This window comes from Ictalurus punctatus, chromosome 3, assembly GCF_001660625.3.
Source record: "Ictalurus punctatus breed USDA103 chromosome 3, Coco_2.0, whole genome shotgun sequence".
Classification (NCBI taxonomy): domain Eukaryota; kingdom Metazoa; phylum Chordata; class Actinopteri; order Siluriformes; family Ictaluridae; genus Ictalurus; species Ictalurus punctatus.
In genome coordinates this window covers 31,287,967-31,314,622 of record NC_030418.2, presented here as the reverse complement: position 1 = coordinate 31,314,622, position 26,656 = coordinate 31,287,967, and the positions used below count along the sequence as shown (strand labels likewise).

At 40.3% G+C, this 26,656-nt stretch overlaps 1 protein-coding gene across 6 annotated transcripts in view; it reads right to left on the bottom strand.

Moving 5' to 3' along the window:
* The window catches only part of gab1 (GRB2-associated binding protein 1), a 72,814-nt gene extending 54,752 nt beyond the window's left edge, over positions 1-18,062 (bottom strand). For 2 of the 6 annotated variants that reach the window (XM_017464063.3, XM_047153899.2), the window contains exons 1-2: positions 17,488-18,059; positions 17,295-17,394 (exon numbers count right to left, since the gene is read on the bottom strand). In XM_017464063.3, the coding sequence (XP_017319552.1) occupies positions 17,295-17,366 (72 nt within the window). In that variant the 5' untranslated portion in view covers positions 17,367-17,394; positions 17,488-18,059. Of the gene's footprint in view, positions 1-17,294; positions 17,395-17,487 lie in introns of all 6 variants that reach the window. The other 4 variants (XM_017464060.2, XM_017464062.2, XM_047153901.2 and 1 more) reach the window with 3 other exon arrangements.
* Positions 18,063-26,656: the final 8,594 nt, after the last annotated feature.

Here is a 26,656-nt window from a genome sequence, read left to right as displayed (position 1 = left end):
AAGTAAACTTAGGGATGCACACTGACCTTGACTCTTCCCGGGACGTGGAACGGTAATTTCGAAGGCGAGTTAACCTGAAAAGGCTGAAAAAAAAAATGCACAGGAGGCTTGAGAGCAGTCCAATGTTGAGGAACTATCCAGAACAGATAGAGATGGCACACGGGAGAATATGAGCCACACCTCTCAAAAGGTGCATCCACATACAGTGAACGGTCGTCACTAGAAGTGTTTCTCTTTCTCTTTTGATGCAGTCGCACACATGCAGACAGTATCGGTGTTGGCAAGGTATCAGTGATGGCACGGCGCCAAGCCGAGGCTATCGAGTCATGCTGTGCAAAAGCCCTGTAATGCAATCAGGGCGAGTGCAGCACTGTCACAAGGGACAACTGCTAAGAGCTCTTTCCCTCGCTCTCCGTCTCTAGCTCGCTCGCTTTTCAGTCAGGGTAGGTGGAGCAGGAGAGACCAGACCTATACGGCCTCACGTTAACCTGAGGAATTACACGGGACAGCGGCGGCATTTCACAGCTTGCTTCTAGTCTCTCTCTCCTCCTACACACTCGGACCCTGCTGGAACGCCGAGTCCACGTCCAAAAGGCCGAAACCTCGATACACCCGGGAAAACAAATCCTCAGACCCGGTTAATAAAAAATGCGTGGTCGTTTAGGACACGCCGGTGTTCCTCAAACCCGGATTTACATTTGCAGGCTTTGTCAGATGCTTTTAGAAGTGCTTTGTAGTTTCTAACCAAAACTTTAAAAAAAATTGTAACTCCAAACCCTGTTAGAGAAGAGTTAGGATTTTTTTGTGCTTATTTAAATTTCAGATTTTTAAAAAAAAAATTTTATGCTTTTTCAACTAAGATGCTTTAACTCTAAAACTAGGCTGAACGGTTTATGTGCTTTACAAGGGGACACATAGGATTTAATAATAAACTTCTTGTTGACGGAGACTAACTGTTCCTATCAAATGTACAGAATTAATTCAAGGGGAATTTGGATAAATGTGAATGAAAATGAGAGGAAAATTGGAAGCATGTTAGTTGGGAATCCAGTTTTTACCTGCTCAAATATTGTATACGCAGAATATAAACAAGCAAGATGGGCGCTCGCAGACTGAGAGCACGTGTCTGATATAAATCCCGTGAGAGAGTTCACAGTGAACAGACGACCGAATCCTAGTGGCTGAAGACAAATTGAGGGCCGTGATCCCTGACTTATCGTGACTAGTGCAATGCACATAAGGATTCAGACCTTACCACGTGAGACTTTACACCAGCGTTCCACCTGCTGATCCAAATCATCCCACAAGTTTGCTGCGACTTCCAGTGGTCTCAGTGTTCAATAACGCTCACTAAACGTACAGATTTGTCTCCATACGCCATGCTCGCCACGCCATCGTCATCCTATAATATGGAAGAGTCTGGACCCGAAGCTCAAAATAATAATAATAATAATAAAATAAAAGTACAACAAACTGAAGGTTTGCTTTTATGCTAAATTAACTACTGAAGAAAGAAAGAAAAACAGAAAGAATCCCAGAAAGAAAGAATTGCAGAAAGAAAGAGCCACAGAAAGAAACCCAGAAAGACAGAGTACCAGAAAGAAAGAATCGCAGAAAAAAAGAGAGTTCCAGAAAGAAAGAAAGAATCCCAGAAAGAAAGAAAGAGCTACAGAAAGAAAGAATCCCAGAAAGAAAGAAAGAAAGAAAGCTACAGAAAGAAAGAGCTACAGAAAGAAAGAATCCCAGAAAGACAGAGTCCCAGAAAGAAAGAATTGAAGAAAGAAAAAGAGTCCCAGAAAGAAAATAAGAGCCACAGAAAGAAAGAAAGAATCCCAGAAAGAAAGAAAGAAAGAAAGAATCCCAGAAAGAAAGAAAGAATTCCAGAAAGAAAGAATCCCAGAAAGAAAGAAAGAATTCCAGAAAGAAAGAATCCCAGAAAGAAAGAAAGAATTCCAGAAAGAAAGAATCCCAGAAAGAAAGAAAGAATTCCAGAAAGAAAGAATCCCAGAAAGAAAGAAAGAATTCCAGAAAGAAAGAATCCCAGAAAGAAAAAGAATTCCAGAAAGAAAGAATCCCAGAAAGAAAGAAAGAATTCCAGAAAGAAAGAATCCCAGAAAGAAAGAAAGAATCCCAGAAAGAATTCCAGAAAGAAAGAATTCCAGAAAGAAAGAATCCCAGAAAGAAAGAAAGAATTCCAGAAAGAAAGAATCCCAGAAAGAAAGAAAAATTCCAGAAAGAAAGAATCCCAGAAAGAATTCCAGAAAGAAAGAATCCCAGAAAGAAAGAATCCCAGAAAGAAAGAAAGAATTCCAGAAAGAAAGAATCCCAGAAAGAAAGAATCCCAGAAAGAATTCCAGAAAGAAAGAATCCCAGAAAGAAAGAATCCCAGAAAGAAAGAATCCCAGAAAGAATTCCAGAAAGAAAGAATCCCAGAAAGAAAGAAAGAATCCCAGAAAGAATTCCAGAAAGAAAGAATTCCAGAAAGAAAGAATCCCAGAAAGAAAGAATCCCAGAAAGAAAGAATCCCAGAAAGAATTCCAGAAAGAAAGAATCCCAGAAAGAAAGAAAGAATCCCAGAAAGAAAGAAAGAATCCCAGAAAGAAAGAAAGAATCCCAGAAAGAAAGAAAGAATCCCAGAAAGAAAGAAAGAATCCCAGAAAGAAAGAAAGAAAGAATCCCAGAAAGAAAGAATTCCAGAAAGAAAGAATCCCAGAAAGAAAGAATCCCAGAAAGAAAGAATCCCAGAAAGAAAGAATCCCAGAAAGAAAGAAAGAAAGAATCCCAGAAAGAAAATAAAAGCCACAGAAAGAAAGAAAGAATTCCAGAAAGAAAGAAAGAATTCCAGAAAGAATTCCAGAAAGAATTCCAGAAAGAAAGAAAGACACCCAGAAAGAATTCCAGACAGAACAAAAGAAAGAAAGAAAGAAATGATGATAATGTAAGTGTTATGATGATGATGATGATGATGTAAGTGTTATGAAGATGATGAGAATGTGAAATGATATGATGATGATGATGATGATGATGAGAATGTGAAGTTATTGCATGATGTCCGCTGCTGTTCGGACTCGGGGCCAGAACACTGGAATGAGCAGCGTATTGGAGCTTTTACTTGCTCGGTGGGCCAGCAAATAAAAATCCCCTCTGTTAACAGGACGAAGCTGAATTACCTACTGGCACTGCGATTTGTGGACGTGACACATCAAGTTATCGTTATTATAAAATATGACCAGATTCTCAAAATGAGTGCAATCTTCATTCTTCTGACCTCGGAGGACCATTAAGCCGTCCTCATTCAACATAATTACTCATTATGGATGTTACAAAACCAACACAGGGCAGAGTTATGTAAAATCTTAACTACTCCATTTCATCTTTTGCTTCCAGTCAAAATACTGCAGACAATCACGTCAGTATTACAGCCCCATAAATCCACATATGCCTTTCTTAATCAGACAATCTAAACACATGAAAGTAATAACTGTGTGTAGAAACAGAAGCAGAACCAACATGCAATGAAATATGATCCTCCTGGGGTTTGTTTTATAATGAGGAAACTGTCTGGGTGATTAAGCATGTAGACATTATACATGTCAAAAGTCTAATTGGGAAGCTGAAGTGAACTGAATTTTTTTTTTTTTTAAATAAATAAATAAATAAATAAATAAATAAATAAATAAATAAATAAATAAATAAGTCCACTTGCATCTCGTTAATTCCGTGCCAACATACTTGACCCATCAAAGGACAATTGCATCTTCTACATTTTTAAAAATCTATTCGGTCCATCAGTGCTCATCATTTCAGGAGGTGCATGTCATGTCAATCATGATGCATCAGTGCAACACAACAAAGCACCATCATGGCATGAGATCTGGCGCCTGAGTGCCCGTTTGAGACCGGCCTATAAGTTTGAGTGATGGAAATCTGACCTTAGACATACTTTAATGCACATCTGGCTCATATTTTCACAGCGTGGTGCAATGCTAAGGTATACGCATACCATGTGCTCAAAAAGGCACTCGTTCCAAACAAAAGAAAGGAAGCAAGTGAAGCGTAGAGAGAGAGAGAGAGAGAGAGAGAGAGAGAGAGAGAGAGAGAGAGAGTGTGCGCTCTGTAGCCATCTGGTAGCCATCAGTAAAAGCAGAGGAAGCGATCTCCACGCTGCTCTCGGACACCAGAGAGCGTCTGCTTTCTGATGAACGGCTATACGGGAGAAACAAAAAGACTGAGAGATAGAATGGGGACGAGAGAGAGAGAGGGGGGAAAAGAAAAGAAAAAAAAAAGAAAAAGACCCTGGTAGGTTCACATTCCTGCCCTCTCCAGCATGCTGGGAAACGCTATAGAAAAGGACACGTGTGACCGCAAGGAAGAAATTTGGAAAACTGAATTAATACCACATACAGAGCTCTATAACTGCTGACGTGTTGAACAGGACGTGTGCATCCCTACTACATTATGATCTACGTCTAGACCTGAACGTTTTACTACGGTCCAAAAACGAGAATGTCTCGTGTGATAGACAGTAATTCTGCCGAGGTGCCATCATTACTAACTGATATATAAATCCAGAAAAACAACAACAACTGGGAATCAATTAAAAAGATCACCAGACATCAGCGATGTTGAATAACGTGATCACGATCGACTCGAAACGAGGACAATACAAAAAATATATCTGTGAAGAAATATCGCAATAATGAAAAAAAAAAGGAAGAAGAGAAAGCGGAGACCCCGCCCCCCCCCAAGTCCACGGTTCTCTTTCACCTTATCACGGTTTGGGAACGAGCGTGGCTGAGCAAATATCCCAGCACATAAAAGAACACATCTGTTTACAAACTGCAGCAGGGAGACCTTTTAACCAGATGACAAATCTGCAAACAGGCACTGTGTATTCAAGGAGGAACTGACTCTTCCTGTAAGATACCCTGGATGTGCTTTCAGAAATGATGCAAGTTCACAATCTGATCAGCGCACTGACGCCGATATCGTGCCTTAACTCATATTTGTTAACAAAAGCTCCGATAACATGCGACACCGCGTTGCCGGGTTCTGGATGCGTTTCAGGAACAATAAATCAATGCAATGCAGATTGCAAACCGCTCTGTGGGAAAATCACACAGAGGAACTACAACATCTTCCTACAACACAGGTATCTTTTATAGAGAGGGGGCGCGGGTGGCCTGCCTGAAGCAGTATCGTCGAGAGCGTACTAGGCTTCCCAGATCATGTGTAAAAATTAGAGATGCACACACACACACACACACATTTTATATATATAGCACAGAAAAATATATTCTTAGAGAGTATATTTCATATCCAGTTAATGTTAATATAATATATTACCAGTTTGATGTTCAGTGATGAAGTAGAAATGCCTTTGTTTGTGGTGAGTGAATGTAAAACCTAACTGAATTCGAAAAATAAACCGGGACCAGATATTAGCTGTAACTGCGTTCATTATGAAATTGAAGTAAAATGATATAAACTACACGTGCTCTGTGTTTAACAGCACAAAAAAAAAAATAAAACAATCTCCCACTCTCTATTGATGATATTTAACGGAAAACTCGGCACAAGGAGATCACTGCTATCAGGACACAACATCAAAGATAAACAGAGCTAAATAAAATGTTCCGTGAGGCCCCTGATTGCCTAACACTAAGTACATTTCTCATAGGACATCAGCGCGTAACAATAAACATGTGCTCGGCCAAAAAATAAACTAAACTCCGCATGCTCAGTCAGACGTGCACATCTCTAACGTTCGGGCGAAGTGACGTGAAGTCTACGGTTATAATGAGACACGCATGTTGAGCTGTTCTTTAGTTTGAGGAACACTACACATGACACTGTAGACATATGACAGAGCAGGCCTGAAATAAAAACATGGAAGTCATGAGTATTAAAAATAAAAACTATAACCAAAATACATCCAAGATTTTTTTCTTCCGTGTCTGTCGGAGTCGGTTATTTATTTATTTCTTGAATAATTTTATTTATTTTATTTTTTTTGTAAAGTAGGTAGGTTTAGAACTTGGAGCCTCAAAGCTTTAACTGCCAGAGCCCGAGTAAATAATAACTACTCAGCGACTACTCTGCAACTTTATAGCAAACATGGAGGGCAGATCAGTAATGAGTGTGTGAGTGTGAGAGAGAGACAGGAAGAGAACAGACGTTGCATTTGGAGGCCCTCTAGAGAGCAGTGTGTTTGAGCGAGTTATGGCCTCTGAGGCCTGTTCCCTCACAAATGCGATCCAAACACGCAGCCCACTGAACCAATAAAACCAAATCAACCACAGAAGCAATCGCCTAACCGACGCAAATCTAACGCCAATCAGAAAGCTCAGCAAGACTTCCAGCATGCACACACACACACACACACACAGCTTCCCACAGTGGCTAAGGTATTTACATGACGCCTTCGAAAAAATGCCAGCAGCACCACCATGGCTGCTTCTCCTTCGAGCTTGGCCGGGACGGCCTGAGTCAGCACTGTGGTTGTGGCACTGTTTATCGTGAGCGAGATCACTTTCCCAGCTCGGACTGTTTATGTAAACATGACAAAATGGGCGAAATCTTCCAACGCTCAGCGAAAGTGCCTCGGGCAGGTGGAAACCAGGGGCTTACTCAGGTCGGAATGAAAAGGAGCTCAGCGTCAAGTATACAGCAAAATACCTCGAATAAAATCTTTGTGAAACTGTTGTAACTATTCAGAATCAGAGCTGGACAAAATTAGTAGCCGTGGAGAAGCACACGGAGATCTTGTGCCCTTATTAGGGATGTCACGATACCAAAAATCTAGTAGTCGGTACCGATACCACCAAAAGTACACGATACTCGATACCCAAGTCGATACCACAGTGTGGTATATATATATATATATATATATATATATATATATATATATATATATATATATATATATATATATATATATATATTTTAATTTTTTTTTTTAAATAAAATAAACTCCTGGAGGACATCCTCATTACTGGCAAAAAGAGCGAGAGAGAGAGAGAGGGATATTTTAGTTATCAAACACTGTCTGTCAATGACTAATAAAACAATGCTAAGTGCTAATAACAAGTGCTAAGGTGCACTCCTAAACGCACGCATCCGCGCGCGCACACGCACACACAACCCTTATACTCTGAATACAAGCATTAGTTTAAATTCACTGATATGGTGGCAGGCCAAAAAGATTTATTAAAAGCATGAAAATTTGAATAATTATTAGTGACATGTTGCTGACAGGACACGGGCTGAATGGCGATGCATGGTGGCCCATTAGGAGGTAGTTTATAACACTGCAATGCGTTAGCGTCGTTAACAAATAACTGGCTATCGCTAACATTACATGGAGCGTAACGTTAGCTGGTTTCAGGGCAAAAATGCCAGCTGCCTCAAACAAACATAATATAGGACCGTCTTTCAGGTGCTTCGCCAAATTCCAGGTGTTTCCTCGCTTTGTTTGAAATGAACGATAGCATCGGTTACACACCGGAAACCAACGCTACCTTTCCTCTCAACAAGCTTTCCTCTCTCTGCCTTTCAAGGAGTTGGGGCGGAGCTAAACTTGTCACCATTTCTGTAGTTTTTCCCCCCGTGTGCTCGTAGGCGTTTTTCTTCTGCTTCTCCTTCACCACTTGTGAACCGACTAAAACGCTCGCGCATATTTGCTGCCCCCTTCAGTTCCGGAAGAACTGCAACCACGGTACTGTCATTACCAACGGTACTGTCATTACCAACGGTACTAAGGCTACTGCAGAAAAACAAGTACTGTCACATTTTAAGAATGTTGGTACCGAAGTATCGGTTCTCGTGACATCCCTAGCCCTTATACGTGTATATATTTGTTTAGATCTATAAACTTAGCACACTTCAGTGGTGTGACATCACAATCCTGTAGCTACTGCACAAGTTTACTCACTCACCTGCTACACCACACACAAAGAATCACAGAAATTAAGAAAGAATTGCAGAAAGAAAAAGAAACAAAGAAAGAAAGAATGAATCACAGAATGAATGAAAGAATCACAGAAATAAGAAACAAAAGAAAGAAATCACAGAAAGAATCCCAGAAAGAAAGAATCCCAGAAAGAAAGAATCCCAGAAAGAAACAAAAGAAAGAAAGCGAGAATCACAAAAAGAAAGGAAGAAAGAAAGAATCCCAGAAAGAAACCCAGAAAGAAAGAATCCCAGAAAAAAAAAGACAGAATCCCAGAAAAAAGAAAGAATCCAAGAAAGAAACAAAAGAATAAGAATCTCAGAAAGAAAAAATGAAAGAATCACAGAAATGAAGAAAGAAAAAGAATCTCAGAAAGAAAGAATCCCAGACAGAATGAAAGAAAGAAAGAACTCATGAGAATGTAAGTGTTATGAAGATGATGAGAATGTGAAATGATACGATGATGATGATGATGATGTAAGTGCTATGATGATGATGAGAATGTGAAGTTATTGCATGATGTCCGCTGCTGTTCGGACTCGGGCCCAGAACACTGGAATGAGCAGCGTATTGGAGCTTTTACTTGCTCGGTGGGCCAGCAAATAAAAATCCCCTCTGTTAACAGGACGAAGCCCTTTGATTCCCAGCAATCACCTACTTAAATAGGGCCCTGATTATTACACATCCAAAAAGCATGATCTGAATAAGGTCACTTCACCGAATTAACTTTAACTAGATCGTATAAACGACATAGATAAACCAATAAAACACGCATCTGATAAACGAAGGTGTCACTATTCTTCTTTCATGAATACTCTTACCTGAACTGATCGTTTTAATCAGTAAATGCACGCCAGATGAATTCTTCTCAAACTCAGCGGGTCACTGTTATACTTCGGTGTTAATGAGTGAAAAAAGAAGAAGAAAGGGGGGGGGGGGGGGATTTAAGCTCACGAGGGCTTAGAAGTCACTTTACAAGGAAGTGAAAGCACATTTCGAAAACCGTTCTGAAGTGTTCCACAACTAAAGCTTGAGACACAAAAATCTAACATTTATTACAAAAGGTTAATCATGGAGTATGGACAACCATAGAGTCAATATTAGCTTAATATCTGAAAGCATAGCTTATGGATAGAAATATATAGAGTGAAAGAAGAAATCTGTCTCTCTCTCGCTCTCCCTCTGTGTGTGTGTGTGTGTATATTTTAGAGAGAGAGAGAGAGATATGAGAGAAAAAAATTATATATAGAGAGAGATAGATAGGAGAGAGATAGATATATGAGAGAGAAAATATATATAGAGATATATAGAGAGAGATATGAGAGAGAGAAAATTATATATAGAGAGAGAGATAGGAGGGAGAGACATATGAGATAGAGAAAAATATAGAGAGAGAGAGTGAGATATACGAGAGAGAGAGGTAGAAAAATTATACATTTTACACACAGAGGAAGTACAGACAAAAAAAAAGAATATAGAAAAAAATTTAGAAAATATAAACAAAATACACAGAAATAAAGAAAGAGCACTAAAAAAAAAAATTAAAATACTGAAAGCAAGAAAAATACAAATTGAAAGAAAAGAAAAGGCTGAGGAGGAGACCGCACAGAGCATACACCTAGTGCAGAAAGTTTTGTTCATGAATACTTGATGCCCGCATGTCTTTATTTGTAAGAGACAGTTAATAATTTATTAAGAGGAGAATCCATTTCAAGAGGACTGCTCATCGTTTCAGACACAACGCAACTTACTGAAATGGAGAGGGGCAGGGCCGCGAGAGCGAGAGCGAGGAGAGAGAGAGGTTAAGAGACAAACAGTGTTAAAGTGAATTAAAAGGAAATGAAAGCGATATGGAGGAGAAAGAAGGAACGGATAAGTAGACGTTTGGCTCAGCAGTAAGCTAAGCTGATAAACTTCATCAGTTTGTTTCTATTCGCTTTATTTGTTTGAGCTGAGCATTAAGGCAGAGGTGAACATCCATTTCCAGCAGATTTAATTAAATCCAACAAAAGTAAATAAACACACTATAATAAGGAAGGATGATAGTCATGCCGTGTGTGTGTGTGTGTGTGTGTGTGTGTGTGTGTGTGTGTGTGTGTGTGAGAGAGAGAGCGAGCAGAGTGGGAAACGGCAGCTGCACACGCTGCAGAACGTGAGTAATGGCAGTGTGAGTAGTGGAGGATGTGAGTGGTTAAGAGCAGCCGGGAGCTCGCTGAAACACATTAATGGGAAAGAGGAATTCTCTATTGAGACGGCTGCAACCTGCTATAGGTTTACACACATGTAGAAGTCTTCCTCCTTTCTCTCATCACGCCCTCTTTCCCTGGTGCATCATGGGAAAGCTATATGTCAAGGTCCCTTACAGCACATGAGCGTAGCCCACAATTTATTAAAATTTTTTACTTTAAAATACATCAAAGACACTCGAGAGAACCCACTCGGCCACTGGAAAAACTCCGGGAGATGTTAAGAGGAGGAAACCTTGAGAGGAACCGGACTCAGAAGGGAACCCGTCCTCATCTGGGTAACAACGTATAGTGTAAAAGCAAAGGAAAGTTCATTATGGTGTTTATATGAAGTCTGTTTGTTGAACTAGTGCACTGTTCACTAAAGGAGACCTGAGTGCATGTGGTAATTGCAGTCCCAGGGCCGTCTCCTCTTTCTTGTGTCTATGGTAGCGATGACCAGTATCAGGAGTGAACCAATCAGAAATTCATTAGCAACTAAAAACCCTCACGTACTGCTCATAACCCGTTGTTTGAATGATGCCCTGAATCCTAAATGACTCGGCTTAAACAGGGGTAGCTACGGTAATATAATAACATATCACAAGCTAGCTCGCCACGTCAATGCATTACTACAGACTGAGAGGAACACACAAGTTCGTGATCATCCTCCTCGTCTAACAAACTGAACAAAATGTCAGCAAGCATTTGAAAATGTTCCGGCTACGAGTCGCCGTGTTCGGTCCTCACGCTGTATGTAAAATAATTTGATGTCCATCAAGCGTTTAATTTCTCCTGATCTGTTGAAACGGAAAAATATATTATATTGTATTATATATATATATATATATATATATATATATATATATATATATATATATATATATATATATATATATATACACACATACATACACACACACGATAGATGGAGAAAGTAAAGAAAATACAGGAAAATATAAACAGAAAGAAACACAAGGGGACGGTTCTTTAGAAGGAGAATTTTATGATGGTTTACCTTTATCCTGAAAAGATCATCTGAGCACGCTGAGCGGTCCCTCCAGGATTTTTGCGATTTCGCATAAATGAGCGCAAAAGCGAGCAAACGCTGCTATACTCTGAGCAGATTTGGTCCGAGCTGCGTCGTGTGACGTCATCGCGACGCGCGTTCAGCCAAAGCCCTCTTCGATTCACGTGCGTGGAACGTGAGTACAGCTAAAAGATCTCATTTACCAACAAACGTCACTGCGAAAGGCCGTGCAAAACAATTTCATGCGACTGAGATTTCGCCAATTCGAGTAGCTTTCCTCAAATAAAGCGCACACCGCAAATTCTGAGAAATCAAGCGTTGTCGGCAATGACGACAAAAAAAATTCTGCGAAATCATGTAATTCCCAACCACCAACTAGGAAAAGCCCAAAAACAAAAAAAAAGGTGTCCCCTCAACTTGATACTCCTACATATCAAATTGGGGGTCGTCTTCTCAGCTACGAGGTCCTTCCCTTATTTACCGCCAACCAGATAGTGCCGTGATCGACATGTGTAGAGCAGCGTGAACTTTAAACAGAGCTATGTACAAAATGGAAACACTTCTCCACCTGGAGACTGTGGTAGCTCAGAGGTTAAGACACTGGATTTAGCCATAACGTTGGACATAACGTTTGTACATTTAAATTTATTCATTTAGCGGACGCTTTTATCCAAAGAGACTTACAAATAAGGAAATACAAGCAAAGCGATATATCAAGTGGAGAACCATACAAGTAGTGCTACTATACAAGATCTATTAATTGAGTTCTTGAAGAAGCAAAGTGCACAGAGTAGAGGTGTAAGTGCCAGAGTAAGGGTTTTTTTTTTGTGTGTGCGGGTAATGTGGGGTTGGCGTTTTAGGGGTTAGTTACGTGTTCACGGAAGAGGTGGGTCTTTAGCTGTTTCTTGAAGATAGTGAGAGATTCTGTGGTCCGGATTGAGGTTGGAAGTTCATTCCACCACTGAGGAACAGTTAGTGTGAAGGTTCTGGAAAGGGACCTTGAGCCACGCCGAGTAGGTACTGCTAAGCGTCAGTTGCGTGAGGGAACGTAAGCCTTCAGGAGAGTGTTGAGGTAGGAGGGTGTTGTTCCAGACAAGGTCTTGTACATGAGCATCAAGGCCTTGAATTTTATCCGGGCGTCTACAGGAAGCCAGTGGAGGGAGATGAAGAGGGGTGTGGCATGGGTTCTCTCGGGCTGGTTGAAGACGAGGCGTGCTGCTGCATTCTGAATCATCTGAAGGGGTTTGATGGAGCTGGCTGGGAGGCCCGAGAGTAGTGCGTTGCACTAGTTTAGTTTTGATATGACAAGAGCCTGGACTAGTAGCTGTGTAGCCTGTTCGGTGAGCCTACTCCACCTGGGGTGCTGGTAGCTCAGTGGTTAAAAACCACCAGGCTGCCACTGCTTGGCCCTTGTGCAACCAGTGAGCAAGGCCCTTAACCCTCAACTGCAGCTGTACTTCCTCATTTGTAAGTCGCTTTGGATAAAAGCGTCTGCTAAATGAATAAATGTAAGTGTATAAATGAGATCAAATGTAAATCGCCCTGGATAAGGGTGTCTACCATACGCAAACGTAAATGTGAATAAAAACAAACAGTCCGGATGCAAAACCTGCTTGTCCCAGGAGTTCTGGCTACAGAATCGAGTATAAAATGAGACAGATATGAGAACAGTCCCAAAAGGCGATCCTCTTGATGGAAAGAGGGTGTTTAAAAATAGAAAAGGAGTGAACGTAAACATTCAAAGGAAGCTGATCAGCATCTCTGCAATACAAAACGTCACGCCGAAAAACGATCGCTCCAGTCCATTTGAGCAACCGATACGAGCGCACGTTGGAATCCGTTTGAGTCTCGCATATACAGGCGTCAAGGGTTAATAACTGGACTCAAACGAAAGAATAAAAGTGGAACTGGACAATGCGCTGAAGTCCCGGAGAGTTTGATCACTTCTGGCCACACACAAACCTGCATGTCAGCTCGTCAGGTTTCACTGCCTCTCCCTGTGCTTAGAGGACTGCACGCGCTTTGGGGATGACGGTATGAAAAAGAGGAAGTTTCAAAACAGAAAGATGAGCGCCGGATGGAAAAAATGAGCGATTGGGGTGGAGGAAAAAAAAAATGTTGTATTATTATCGGCTTTAATCGCTAGTATTAGTCTCACCTCTAGACTAAACGGCCGTCGTGTTTGGAGTGTTAAAAAATTCCAGCAAGCTGTAAACATAAAGTGAGCGCCTTCGATGCGCCTATACCACCGATAGAAAGCGACGAGAGTTGCCATGGCCGCATGCATGCTGTGTGTGTGTGTGTGTGTGTGAGTGTGAGAAAGTCCATACTGAAGCGGTGAGCATGCACTTTGAGCCCTGAACACCGAGCGGCACACAGAAAGTCAGCTGAACAGCCGCGCTCTTGATTCGCCGCCAAACAGCCGGGAACACAGCAGACTTTTGACCCTCGCTGCTCTGCTCTGCTCGGCACAGCTTGAAGCAGTAGGGCTGGGAATTTGGGCTCGGTGCCCACACTAAAACATTCTCATGTCAGGCCTGCGTATTATATTTCTGTCTAGAGGAGGAAGCTATTGGTTTGGAGGGAAGAAAAATAAAAGTCCGGGGAATGTTCATACGCTACAGTTTGATAGCTTGTGGAAAAAGCAGGGTTCGTGACCGTCCCTTTGCGCCTCATTTCTCAACGAGGTGTACTCGTTTCTCAAAAAAATGGCCTGAACCGTAAATTCAGCTCAAATGAAAATGTCTTGCCAAGCTTCCACAGCTCCACATACTTTCTGTGAAATCTAAAGAGTAAAAAAAAAATAAAAAAAATTTTAACCCTAACTATGGTCCATTTCAACTTACTCATCTGTGCAGGGTGTGTGCGGTTAGCACGGACGATACAGTGACATTTCTATATACTGTATTTCCATGCAGTTCAGGAATTCTACAGAAATATTTCTAAACACATGCCCTATATTTACAGAACTCACCCAGTCAGAGGGATTGACCGTGTGTTTGTGTGTTCAAACTGTAGTTGTGCAAATCTCTTCATGTGTGATCTGTTCACCATAAATCCTTTGGGAAACTCCAAGTCATTTATTTATTTATTTATTTATTTATTTAAACACATTATTGCTCCAATTCCAGAAAAACCGCTTCGGTAAGAATGTCTCACGTCTGACTCACCTGAAGACCTTCACCGTTGCAGCCTAACGGCTGTCAGTTGAAATCCATAACGTATTGCTATGTACTTTAAACGTTACTGACAGAATCAGACGACGGCTGCAAGTGAATTTCTAGTAACTAGGTTTTCTGTTCTTTTTTCGGGTAAAAGGAAACGAGACGAAATCCTCGTTCCTGATAATCGTACGTACGCCACAGAAGGGAAATGTATTGTGTTTTTATTATAGGCCACTTTCAGAGGAGGAATAATCAACGATGAGGTGGTGTGATGCAGCCACGCTGTTGATTATTTTGATTCTTTTCCAATAACAGCATGCTCTAAAACCTTTTACTTCTCTTATTAATAATTACACTACCGGTCAAAAGTTTACACACACACTTTTTTTTTTTTCCTTACACATTTTATAATAACAATAAAAAAAAAACAGTGAAAACTCTGGAGTAACACAAATGGAACTGTGGGAATTATGTTGTGATGACAAATGCGAAATAAATCAAAATATTTTATCATTTTAGCATCTTCAAACTAGACGTCCTTTTTGCCTAGAATTTCCAGAAATGTATTCTTGGCATTTTCTCGAGCGATTTCTTGAGAAATTTCCCTGATATGTTTTTTTTAAACAGGATTAAAGGAGTTCACACCGACGCTGGACTCTTATCAGCGGTTTTCCGGGAATATTTCGCTCCGAGTCGTCCGTTTAAAAAAAGATTTTTTTGTAAATAAAATGTTCGTTTTCTACTGAAAGAAATGAATACGTCGGCACGACTTCACATTTAATCGCGCACCTTCAGATCAAAAGGATTTTAACATCATGAGAAACATTTCAGTCGAGTGTCCACAAACTTTTGATCGGCAGTGTATATATGTTGTGGAATGTCTCTGAAACAAGGTAGCTCCAATTATCACTTACTTCAAATTGAAACCGCAAAGCCTTCCGTCCTGAAGACTTTGCTCGTGCCTGAAAACTTACTTCAAGTTACACTTTTACAAAGCTCTGACACTTGAGACTCACAACAAAAATATTAAATAAACATCAGAGGAAACAAACAAGCCAAAAAAAAAAGGCACCATTTCAACAATTACACACAAATTTGAATTTGCTCACATGGAGAAGTCGATGTACAAGTTCTTGTGTCGGTTGTTGATAGAAAACTGCCGCGAGAGAAAATTCATCATCAGCCCCTTCTGACCAAGGTGCAGAACACAACAGTGCAGAACACAACAGTGCTGAAGTAATCAGAGAGTTCGTATCAAGTGCTAGCAACAAGGGGTAAAGGCCCAGTGTAAGGGAAAACTTCCAGAGCAACAATGTCTGCTGGCACGGGTCGTGTGAACTCGTCCAGACAAACAGCAACAAACAACAACAACAACAACAACAACAAGCACCACCTCCGGTGAAATGTCTGCCCAAGCTCGAGCTCATGTAAACAAGAGGAGAATCTAATGCTATCTAGTGCTACTGTAAAAATATTCAGAGTAATAAATATATCCTGATAGTTAGGGAGGGTAAAAATACATCTATAATCCCGAGACTTTAAGACTTTACGTACAGGGGACGCACGGGAGAACAGTCGCGAGTAGTAGAGTTTTGAAAATCTGAATTCAATTATATCTATATAAATAAATCATTTGACACTGAAAAGGAGGAAAAGAAAACCAGATTTCGGGATTACAACGCATTCTGCCTTCATAAGAGAATCACAACGATGGGAAAAACGTGCTGGTTCAACATCAGGACGTCAGGGTTGAGGATTTAAGCTCAGCGTCTGGGATACACAGGAGAAGCCAATAATAAGGGATAATTCGCTTTTAAAAAAATAAAAAGAAATTTAAAAAATACAGCCTAAACAGATATTTCTGCTGATTCCTACGCATTCCTACTTGCACATGAGAATCACGGTTGTTGTGGTTAAGGATGAAGAACAGAGAGAGGGGGAAAAAAAAAAAAAAGTGCTGGTTCATCACCAGGTTGCAAGATCTGAGCTGTGCACCACTTTGGGATGAATCAGCATAAAAAAAGAAAAGAAAAAAGAACAAAAGAAAACATTTCGTCTCAAATATAGATCTTTCTGCTGATTTGTACGCATTCCTACTTATTCCTACTTGCGTAAGAGAAGAATGGTGGCGTTGTGAGGGTTGTTTTGTATTAAGGTGGAGGATGAGAGAAGAAAATGTCCCGGTTCAACGTCAGGTTTAAGGCTTAAACCTGGGATAAAGTCAGACTCATGATGTGGCGTAGGAATGAAGAGGACAAATTAAAGCGTTTTAAAAAATGTGTGTGTGTGTATGTATGTATGTATGTATGTGTGTATATACATGTGTGTGTGTATACATGTATGTATGTATATATGTGTGCGTATGTGTGTATACATGTATCTATGTGTTATATATGTGCGTATGTGTGTGTATGCATATATATAGGTATGTGTGTATGTATGTATATATATAGGTATGTGTGTGTGTATGCATATATATAGGTATGTGTGTATGTATGTATATATATGTATGTATGCATATATGTATGTATGTATGTATGTATGCATATATGTGTGTGTGTGTATATATATATATGTGTGTGTGTGTGTGTGTGTGTGTGTGTGTGTTTGTGTGTGTGTCCACCACCACTAAAGAATGCAAGTGTCGCTCTAATTATGTGTTTGGGGGAAAAATGAGACAGAAAGGACAGCATTGTCCCAAAATAGCAAAACACTTGACAAGAAGTAAACAAGTCTGTAACACACCCTGTGCAGGTTTTGGATTAATCTCACAGCCTGTGTCAGATTTGCCCAGAAGTCTTTACAATCATTATTACAGTTATTAGAAAGCAGCCATTTGCATTTGTGTGGTGTGTGTGTGTGTGTACTGAAAACCACCGCATTTGAATAGAATTGAGGGATTTTTTCCCCCCTTTTCTACTTACATAACGGCGCAACTTTTTTTCCGGCGGAGACTTTCTGAGCCAGCCCGAACACACCACATCCCCTCCGCTCATTTTCCCCCGTGTTTGTAGCCCTTTTAATCTGTAGGAAGTAGACAGAGAAACAGATACAAACTTGAGAGGACGCCGCGGAGGAGAATTACAGTGTAACACTCATGAGTGGAAACAAACGTACACGAAGGTTAGCTTCAGAGGCTCCAGGCGCGTGCACTCCGCTCCGCTCCACAACTCTTGCTTGGCTATCAGGCTACAATTCCTTTTTCTTTTTGTTGTTAGTATTTATTTGTTTGTTTGTTTTTGGCTTGGAAATAAAAGCCTGTCTCAATAAAAAAAAACGCATCCAGAACCTGTATAAATAGGTATTATCCGTGTATCCTGAAGCCTCTTTCAAGTTTACGCACTTGAATAATAATCCGGTGTGAGGTTGTTTTTTTTTGTTGTTGTTGTTTTTTCCCCCAGGCTGCTGTGACACACTCCGGGTACTTCGACGTTTTTAATATTTTCTCTTATTTTAAACTAAAGCCAAATATCTCCAACGCATATCTCTTATTTCCTTCAATATTCCCGCACATGGTGGTTTTTCGGGAGCTTTCCGAGCTCCACGGCGCTCTTTTCCAACTAATTGTCCCAGTTTCGTCGACCTTTCCCTCCAGTTTCGCTGGCTGATTGAAGCGCATAAACGTCGAGACTTTTCCCTCAAAACTCAACCTCCCTCCTTCTGCCTGTGGAGGAGGACAGGGAGACGCCGAGCAAAGAATGGGGAAAAAAAAACCAAGGCGCAGAGGATTATGGGAAATGAAGTCGACAGGTGCCGCCCTTTCGAGCTGCTAGAGAGATTTAGTTTCGCCCTCCACTTATTGTCTGTGTGTGTATGAACAAATCCTGCCCACGTTTAAGCAACTAAACACACTTTCTTCGTTCAAATAGCGATATTCAAGCAGCATCCTGTGCGTTCTTGAACTTATTGACTGCGAGTCTTCAGGACTTCAGACTACAATTCCCAGAATGCTGTTAGGTGGGCATCCCGACCATTAAATCCTATTAAAAATACCAGGGAGACTCACTACTTTTTTTTTTTTTCACCAGCCTACTGAAGACATCAAACAGCTAATACACGAAAACAGTTACAGCAATGATGTGTTTGATTTGATCCTGTAGCAATTTTAAATAATGATTATTCAAATAATTTAAAGAAATATATAAATATTGTTGGTGCTATTATTACTACTACAACTAATACTAATACTATTGCTGCTACTACTACTACTAATACTACTACTACTAATAGTACTGCTACAACTACTACTGCTGCTAATACTACTACTACTAATAGTACTGCTACAACTACTACTGCTGCTAATACTACTACTAATAGTACTGCTACAACTGCTACTAATACTATTGCTGCTACTACTACTACTAATAATAATACTACTAATACTTCTGCTGCTACCACCACCACCATCACTACTGCTACTACTACTACTACTAATACTACTACTGCTGCTACTACTACTAATACTACTACTACTACTACTGCTGCTGCTACTACTGCAATACTACTACTGCTACTACTACTACTATCACTACTGCTACTACTATCACTACTAATACTACTGCTGCTACTACTACTAATACTACTACTTCTACTACTACTACTATTGCTAATACTACTACTGCTATTAATACTAATATTACTACTAATACTGCTACTAATACTACTACTTCTACTAATACTACTACTGCTGCTACTACTACTATTACCATTGCTAATACTACTACTGCTGCTACTACTATTACTATTGCTAATACTACTACTGCTACTAATACTGCTACTGCTACTAATACTATTGCTGCTGCTACTAATACTATTGCTGCTGCTACTGCTACTAATACTACTACTGCTGCTACTACTACTATTACTACTACTAATACTACTGCTACTACTACTAATACTATTAATACTACTACTATTGCTAATACTACTACTGCTGCTAGTAATACTACTACTGCTGCTACTACTACTATTACTACTACTACTAATACTGCTACTAATACTACTGCTACTAATACTACTATTGCTAATACTACTGCTACTACTATTACTATTGCTAATACTACTACTGCTACTACTACTTCTAATACTATTACTGCTGCTACTACTACTAATACTATTGCTAATACTACTACTGCTACTATCACTACTGCTACTAATACTATTGCTAATACTACTACTGCTACTAATACTACTACTACTGCTACTACTACTAATACTACTACTTCTACCAATACTACTACTGCTGCTACTACTACTATTACCATTGCTAATACTACTACTGCTACTACTAATACTACTGCTACTACTACTACTACTGCTAATACTACTACTGCTGCTACTACTACTATTACTACTATTAATACTACTGCTACTACTACTACTGCTGCTGCTACTACTACTACTGCTAATACTACTACTGCAATACTACTACTAATACTATTGCTACTACTACTACTACTATCACTACTGCTACTAATACTACTGCTGCTAATACTACTACTGCTGCTACTACTATTACTACTACTACTACTACTACTGCAATACTACTACTGCTGCTACTACTACTATTACTACTACTAATACTACTGCTGCTACTACTACTAATACTATTGCTAATACTACTACTGCTACAACTACTACTGCTACTAATACTACTACTGCTGCTACTACTACTATTACTACTACTACTGCTACTAATACTACTATTGCTAATACTACTACTGCTACTATTACTACTACTACTAATACCACTACTGCTGCTACTAATACTACTACTATTGCTAATACTACTACTGTAATACTACTACTGTTACTACTACTGCTGCAATACTGCTACTGCTGCTACTACTACTAATACTACTACTGCAATACTACTACTGCTGCTACCACTACTAATACTACTACTGCTACTAATGCTACTATTACTGCTGCTACTACTGCTGCTACTGATACTGCTACTGATACTGATACTAATACTGCGAGTGCTGCTACTACTAATGCTATTGCTGCTACTGATACTACTACTGCTACTAGCTACTACTAGTAGTACTAATACTACTACAGCTGGTGATACTAGCTACTACTACTACAAATAATAATAATAATAATAATAATAATAATAAGAGGAATGTGTTAGTGGTTAGCAGGTTTGCCTCACACCTCCGGGGTTTGATTCTAACCTCCGCCCTGCGTGCACAAAGTTGGAATGTTCTCTCTATACGTTGGTGGTTTCCTCCGGGTACTCAGGTTTCCTCCTCAGTCCAAAGACATGCATTGTAGGCTGATTGGCATTTCCAAATTGTCCATACTGTGTGAATGCGTATGAGATTGTGCCCCGAGATGGGCTGACACCCCGTCCAGGGTTTCCCCCACCTTGTGCCCTGAGTTCCTTGGGATAGGCTCCAGGCTCCCTGCGACCCTGTGTAGGATTAGCAGTATGGAAAATGAATGGATGGAAAATTAATGGTGGCTCATCATCATCATCATCATAATACATTCATTCCTTCTTTCATCTTCATTAATCACTTTATCCTGGTCAGGATCACGGTGTATCCAGGTGAGGCGAGAGAATTGACTCCAGATAGGACATCATGTGCACGCTCATTCATACCTAGGGCCAAATAAGTGTAGCCAATCTGCCTACCTGCATGTTTTTGGACAATGGGACCAGAGAACCCTGAGGAAACTCTACAGGGGCGGAAACCTGAGTTCAGGATCAAACCCAGGACCCATTGCACCACTGTGCTGCCCAATGATGATGATGATGATGATTAGTAGTAGTAATAATAATAGTAGTATTGTTGTTTGTTTGTTTTTAGAGAAAAATAACTAATTAAAACAACCCTTAGATCATTTGCATCCATTTAAATGCAGAGGTCTCACAAATAACTGCTATAAAAATCACTATAAATCCATATATTCAATGTCCCAAATTCATGGTTCTGTTTGTGTCAGTACAAACTGTAAATCTGTCTGAACTGTGTAGCCAACCCCCCCCCCCAAAAAAAATGCATAAAAGTATGTGTTTTTAATTACATGCTGTACAGGCTATTTACTGAAGAACCTTCAATAAATCATAGTATTAATGATTTAGATACATGATAACATGAAAGGAGCTACTGTGAATAAAACAAACCCAAAAGAAAATTTCACTTCTATCAGAATTGTTAAAAGAATCTACACTGACCCTGCACCTATTTTTATTACCACAATACAAGGCTTATTATTTTCATCTAATTGGGATATTTGCCTTTAGGATAACATGATAACGAACCAATCCTCTAACTAATCCCAAAATGTTTACTACGCATTGTGAGCATCCTCACCCACCTCCAGTTTAGGTCGAAATAATGCAGGCCAGTCTTAAACTATTTACCATCAATGCTTTATGACATGATACTACAGTACAATCATGTTAAACATATTGTGCAGCTCTGTTACTTTCCCTGTTAGGACACAAAGCCTATTGTGTTGGTTTCTATAGAGAAGCGAGGCACAGCGGTTGAATGTGCCTGAGCCAATGATGCATGCAGGGATTTGTGTCCATGTGAAGCCGGAATGTGTGGAATGCTGTTGTACTGGAAAACGCCTTCTCCAAGCAAGTCTGCTAACAAAGTCTTTTAACTGCTTACTCAGGACTTTTTGACACACAGTCCACTCCAAACCGCCTCGGGACGATGTCTTGGCATGTATGATTCATTCAGTGAGCACATTATCCACCAGTCATCTGTTTGGCATGGTTTGTAGTGTTGATGATAGATTTTTAGTTGCTGAAATTCATCTATTTATTTAGTTGGTTGGTTGGTTACTGTGGTTATTAATTATTGGAAGAAATAATAATAAATATAGCTGCAAGCAGCGATTAAAGGGGCCAAGTATGGAAGGCGTGGCAAGCACAATGCGGAGCCCAAAGAACAGGAAGAGGAGAAATAGAATGTAGATGAATGAATAAAAGATAGATTCAGAAGCACAGCTGAGCTGAGGTTTGAACAGGAAATTGGCACTTATTTGCATGCCAAACGTTTGAAAGGTCTGCACGAATCTCTGCTTGCCGGTCTGACATCTCAGACTGGATGAGGGAACACCACCTTAAACTCAACTTGGCCAAATCTGAGCTTCTCGTCATCCCAGCCTTCCCCTCAATCAACCACAGCCTCACCGTACAGCTCGGCTCAACCACACTCAAGCGAACCAGGACAGCCAGGAACCTTGGGGTGACTTTTGATGACAGCTTGACCCTTACAAACCACATTTCAACAACTGCACGGTCCTGTAAGTTCATTCTGTATAACATCAAGAGAATCAGACCATATCTCACCGAACAGGCTACACAGCTACTAGTCCAGGCTCTTGTCATATCAAAACTATACTACTGCAACGCACTACTCTCAGGCCTCCCAGCCAGCTCCATCAAACCCCTTCAAATGATTCAGAATGCAGCAGCACGCCTCGTCTTCAACCAGCCCGAGAGAACCCATGCCACACCCCTCTTCATCCCCCTCCACTGGCTTCCTGTAGACGCCCGTATCAAATTCCAGGCCTTGATGCTCACGTACAAGACCTTGTCTGGAACAGCACCGCCCTACCTCAACACTCTCCTGAAGGCTTACGTTCCCTCACGCAACTGACGCTTAGTAGTACCTACTCGGCGTGGCTCAAGGTCCCTTTCCAGAACCTTCAAACTATCTGTTCCTCAGTGGTGGAATGAACTTCCAACCTCAATCCGGACCACAGAATCTCTCACTATCTTCAAAAACAGCTAAAAACCCACCTCTTCCATGAGCACGTAACTAACCCCTAAAAAGCCAACCCCACATTATCCACAAAAAAAAACCTTCCTCTGGCTCTTACACCTCTACTCTGTGCACTCAATTAATAGATCTTGTATTGTAGCACTACTTGTATGGTTCTCCACTTGATATATCGCTTTGCATGTATTTCCTTATTTGTAGGTCGCTTTGGATAAAAGCGTCCGCTAAATGAATAAATCTAGTGCAATACTGTGCCACAAAATAATGGAACCGAATGACACAACATTACAAACCCGTTTAAGAACTTGCACCAAATGGGAATCAAATCCAGAAACTTTAGAATTGCAGAGCTTCCATGGTGAGAATGAGCACACAGAAGAATGTTAACAGATACTGGATCAGAACTTTTGAACAAATATGAAAATCAAAATTCTCTCATTCCCTCAGTTTGGTGCAGCTCTGTCCACTGATCATCTGCGCCAATTTTGGTAAGAATTGGACAAAATTCGAACAAGGAGTAGAAAAAAAAAAAAAAAAAAAAAACACTGAATACAGTACATTTCAAAATGGTGACTGCTGTAATGGGTGGAGTCTTAATGTAAGATAGGGACTGGGATCACCATGAGAATGTGTAATCTGATGAACTACATTTCTTTTCTCTAGGACAAAATGTTATTTATTATAATATACTATAACTATAACCATTTGAAAAGTGAATTTTTGAACTAGTGGTGGTGCTATAGAGTTGGTCCTAGAGACTCCATAATTGATCCAGATACTAGTCATGGTCATATTTCTGAGTGTGCCAAATTTCATCATTTTCCTACTTACAGTTCACAGGGCTGCCATATACACCCATTGGGGGGAGGAGGAGGAGGAGGATAGGGGCTGCAGCCCCTAATCAATGTAGTGAAATTCGAAATGTCTTATAATAATATTAATATTATTGTTCACATTTTTGAACATGTCTCCATGAACAAATACTTTCCAAAATGAATGGCCAGAAGAAAAAAAACCCTACAAACTAAAAAACATTTTTTTTTTTTTTTAGAAATGAGTGTGCTACAAGTGAATATTTTTAAGTGAGACATTTGATGGCTCAAGTTTTGCAACTGATTAACTCATGCAAGAGAGATCCAGTACATTACAAGGCTTGTGTGAACGTGTAGAAGGAAAAAGAGCGACCTGCTGCTGCTGCCCACTCAGAGTGCTGAAGCAATAGGTGTATATTATGTATTCGATTCTGTGGTCATTAATCTCGCAGAGTTGCAGAAGACCAAGATTTTGAAACCCTGCTCATATTTGATGCACAACAAACTCCCGAGTGCTCTGCATGACTTTCCCTCCGTATTAAAAAAGAATGAGTGCAGAGAGAGATTTCTCGTCACCTCCTACTTTCGTTCTGAGACGATGAGAACGTTGTAGGCTAGTGGGAGTGAGCCCGAGTGTCGATGTGTCCTTGTGAAATGGCTGCACGAGAGAGAGAGAGAGAGAGAGAGAGAGAGAGACCTGGTACTCAGCTTTTGAATAATTGAGAGCCATTGATTTGACCAAATGTTCATGGAGGCAGCACGAGTGGCAATACTCCACAGCACACGCCGTGTTGTAAAGCTAATGGGTTAAGGGGAGGTTTAAGAGCTTAAACGCACCCTTCTTCTCTCTTTAAAAACCACAAGGCTGATTTTGGTGCATTATACACAGGAGCATCTCCAAGCAAAAACACACCACTCGGCTTCTATTTAGAGAGGAGGAGGAGATTTGCGGGTAAAGCTTTAAACGAGTGGCTTTAAACTTGCACAGCTTTATGATCCGTATGAGAGAGAGCAGAGACAGACAGAGATGTGGGGTGTCGAGTTCATTTCAGGACACAGAGCTCAACGACTCAATCAGTGCTCTGCCAGAGCTTGATGGATTGCCGGTCTCGCGGTGACTGTGAAAGGGCTCCTAATACAGCGGTAAAAGCCGGGATAACCCCGATAACATTTGTCTCTGATAATCTGTTTTGCGCCGTGTCTAATGCTCTCTAATGCATTAATGAGCTGTCTCTGGTCTCTAATAGCAGCCATTTGCCAAAAAGGACAATTGTTAAACATCTTCAAAGTGGGCCTGGCAAAAGGATCAGCAAAATGAACAGGGGGGTGGGAGTGTATTTATTTATTTATTTATTTCCGCATTTCCATTTATTAGCTTTTATTCTGTAACTGTAAGAACCACTCTTATTGCAATTGGATATCTTGCATACGTGTTACAGTACGGAGTGATCTGAAAATGCTGCAATTCCGTAGTATTGATATGAAAACTGTATAGATTTCCTCCAGAGAATTACAACCAAAAAAAAAAGCATTATGGGAGCATTCTATCTCAGCATTGTCAACCCCCTTTTAAATTCGCACGCCCTTCCAAATTTAAATCTCAGTGAGCCGAAAAGAATCAAAAGGATTTAGCAGGAGCTTTAAAAATATATCATTAGTCATAAACAAAGGTGTAGATGATCTGGAATGAATCCTGGTCTCCGTCAGATGCGCCACATGATTAGTCGGGCAGATTAGCTTGATTTCTCAAGCGGCTCACAGTAAAAACGCTCGTTCCCACTTCATATTGTTTCTCTGATTACGGTGTAGTTACACATTAACTAGATAAACAATTCTAATGTAACTACAGTGGGTGTCGTCTTCTGTAAATACCCACGTCTCAGCTTCAGTTTTGACTTGTGTAAGCGTATCTTCACCTTCGAAAGGCTAGCTTTTAAATAAATCCCGTAGAAGATTTGAGTCGTGACATGCACTCTCAATGCACACTTGCAGTGCAGTGCATAAGTATTCAACCCCCCACGTCGTGTAGTGTTACGACTCGGCGCTAGATTGGATTGAACCGGGATGGCATATCATGAATAATACCCAAAATACAGGAAAGATATATTGATTATCAGGATAGTTTGCGAAATTATTTACAAATAAAAAAAAATGTACGCTGTGATTGCATAAGTATTCACCCCCTTTGCTGTGAAATGCCTAAATTAGTTCTGGTGGCATCGGAAGTCACACGTTGGAGTTCACCTGTGTGCAACTAAAGTGTCACGTGATCTCAATATAAATACACTCGGCCCTTCCAGAGGTGTTCGAGAACAAGCCTAAACAAACAGCACCATGAAGACCAAGGTGCGATCAAAACAAGTCTAGAAGAAAAGTTTTAGAAAAGTATCAATCAGGGTTTGGCATTTTTATTCATTAAAAAAAATAAATAAATAAATATCCCAAATCTTTCCGAACATCCTGTCAAGCACCACTAAATCCATTGTTTAAAAAAAAAATAGTACGATTATGACACGACCATGACTCGTGTTGAGGCGGTCCACCAAAAGTCAGAGAGGAACAGTCAAAGAAGTAACAATCAAATCCATTTAAGTTCCAGGTTCTAATGCGACAAAATGTGGAAAAGTTCAAGACGGGTGAATACTTATGCAAGCAACTACTAGGACCATCGTTCAAATGCGCCCACACTTCCTGTGTAGTTAGTGTGCACCTTACTTTAAAATC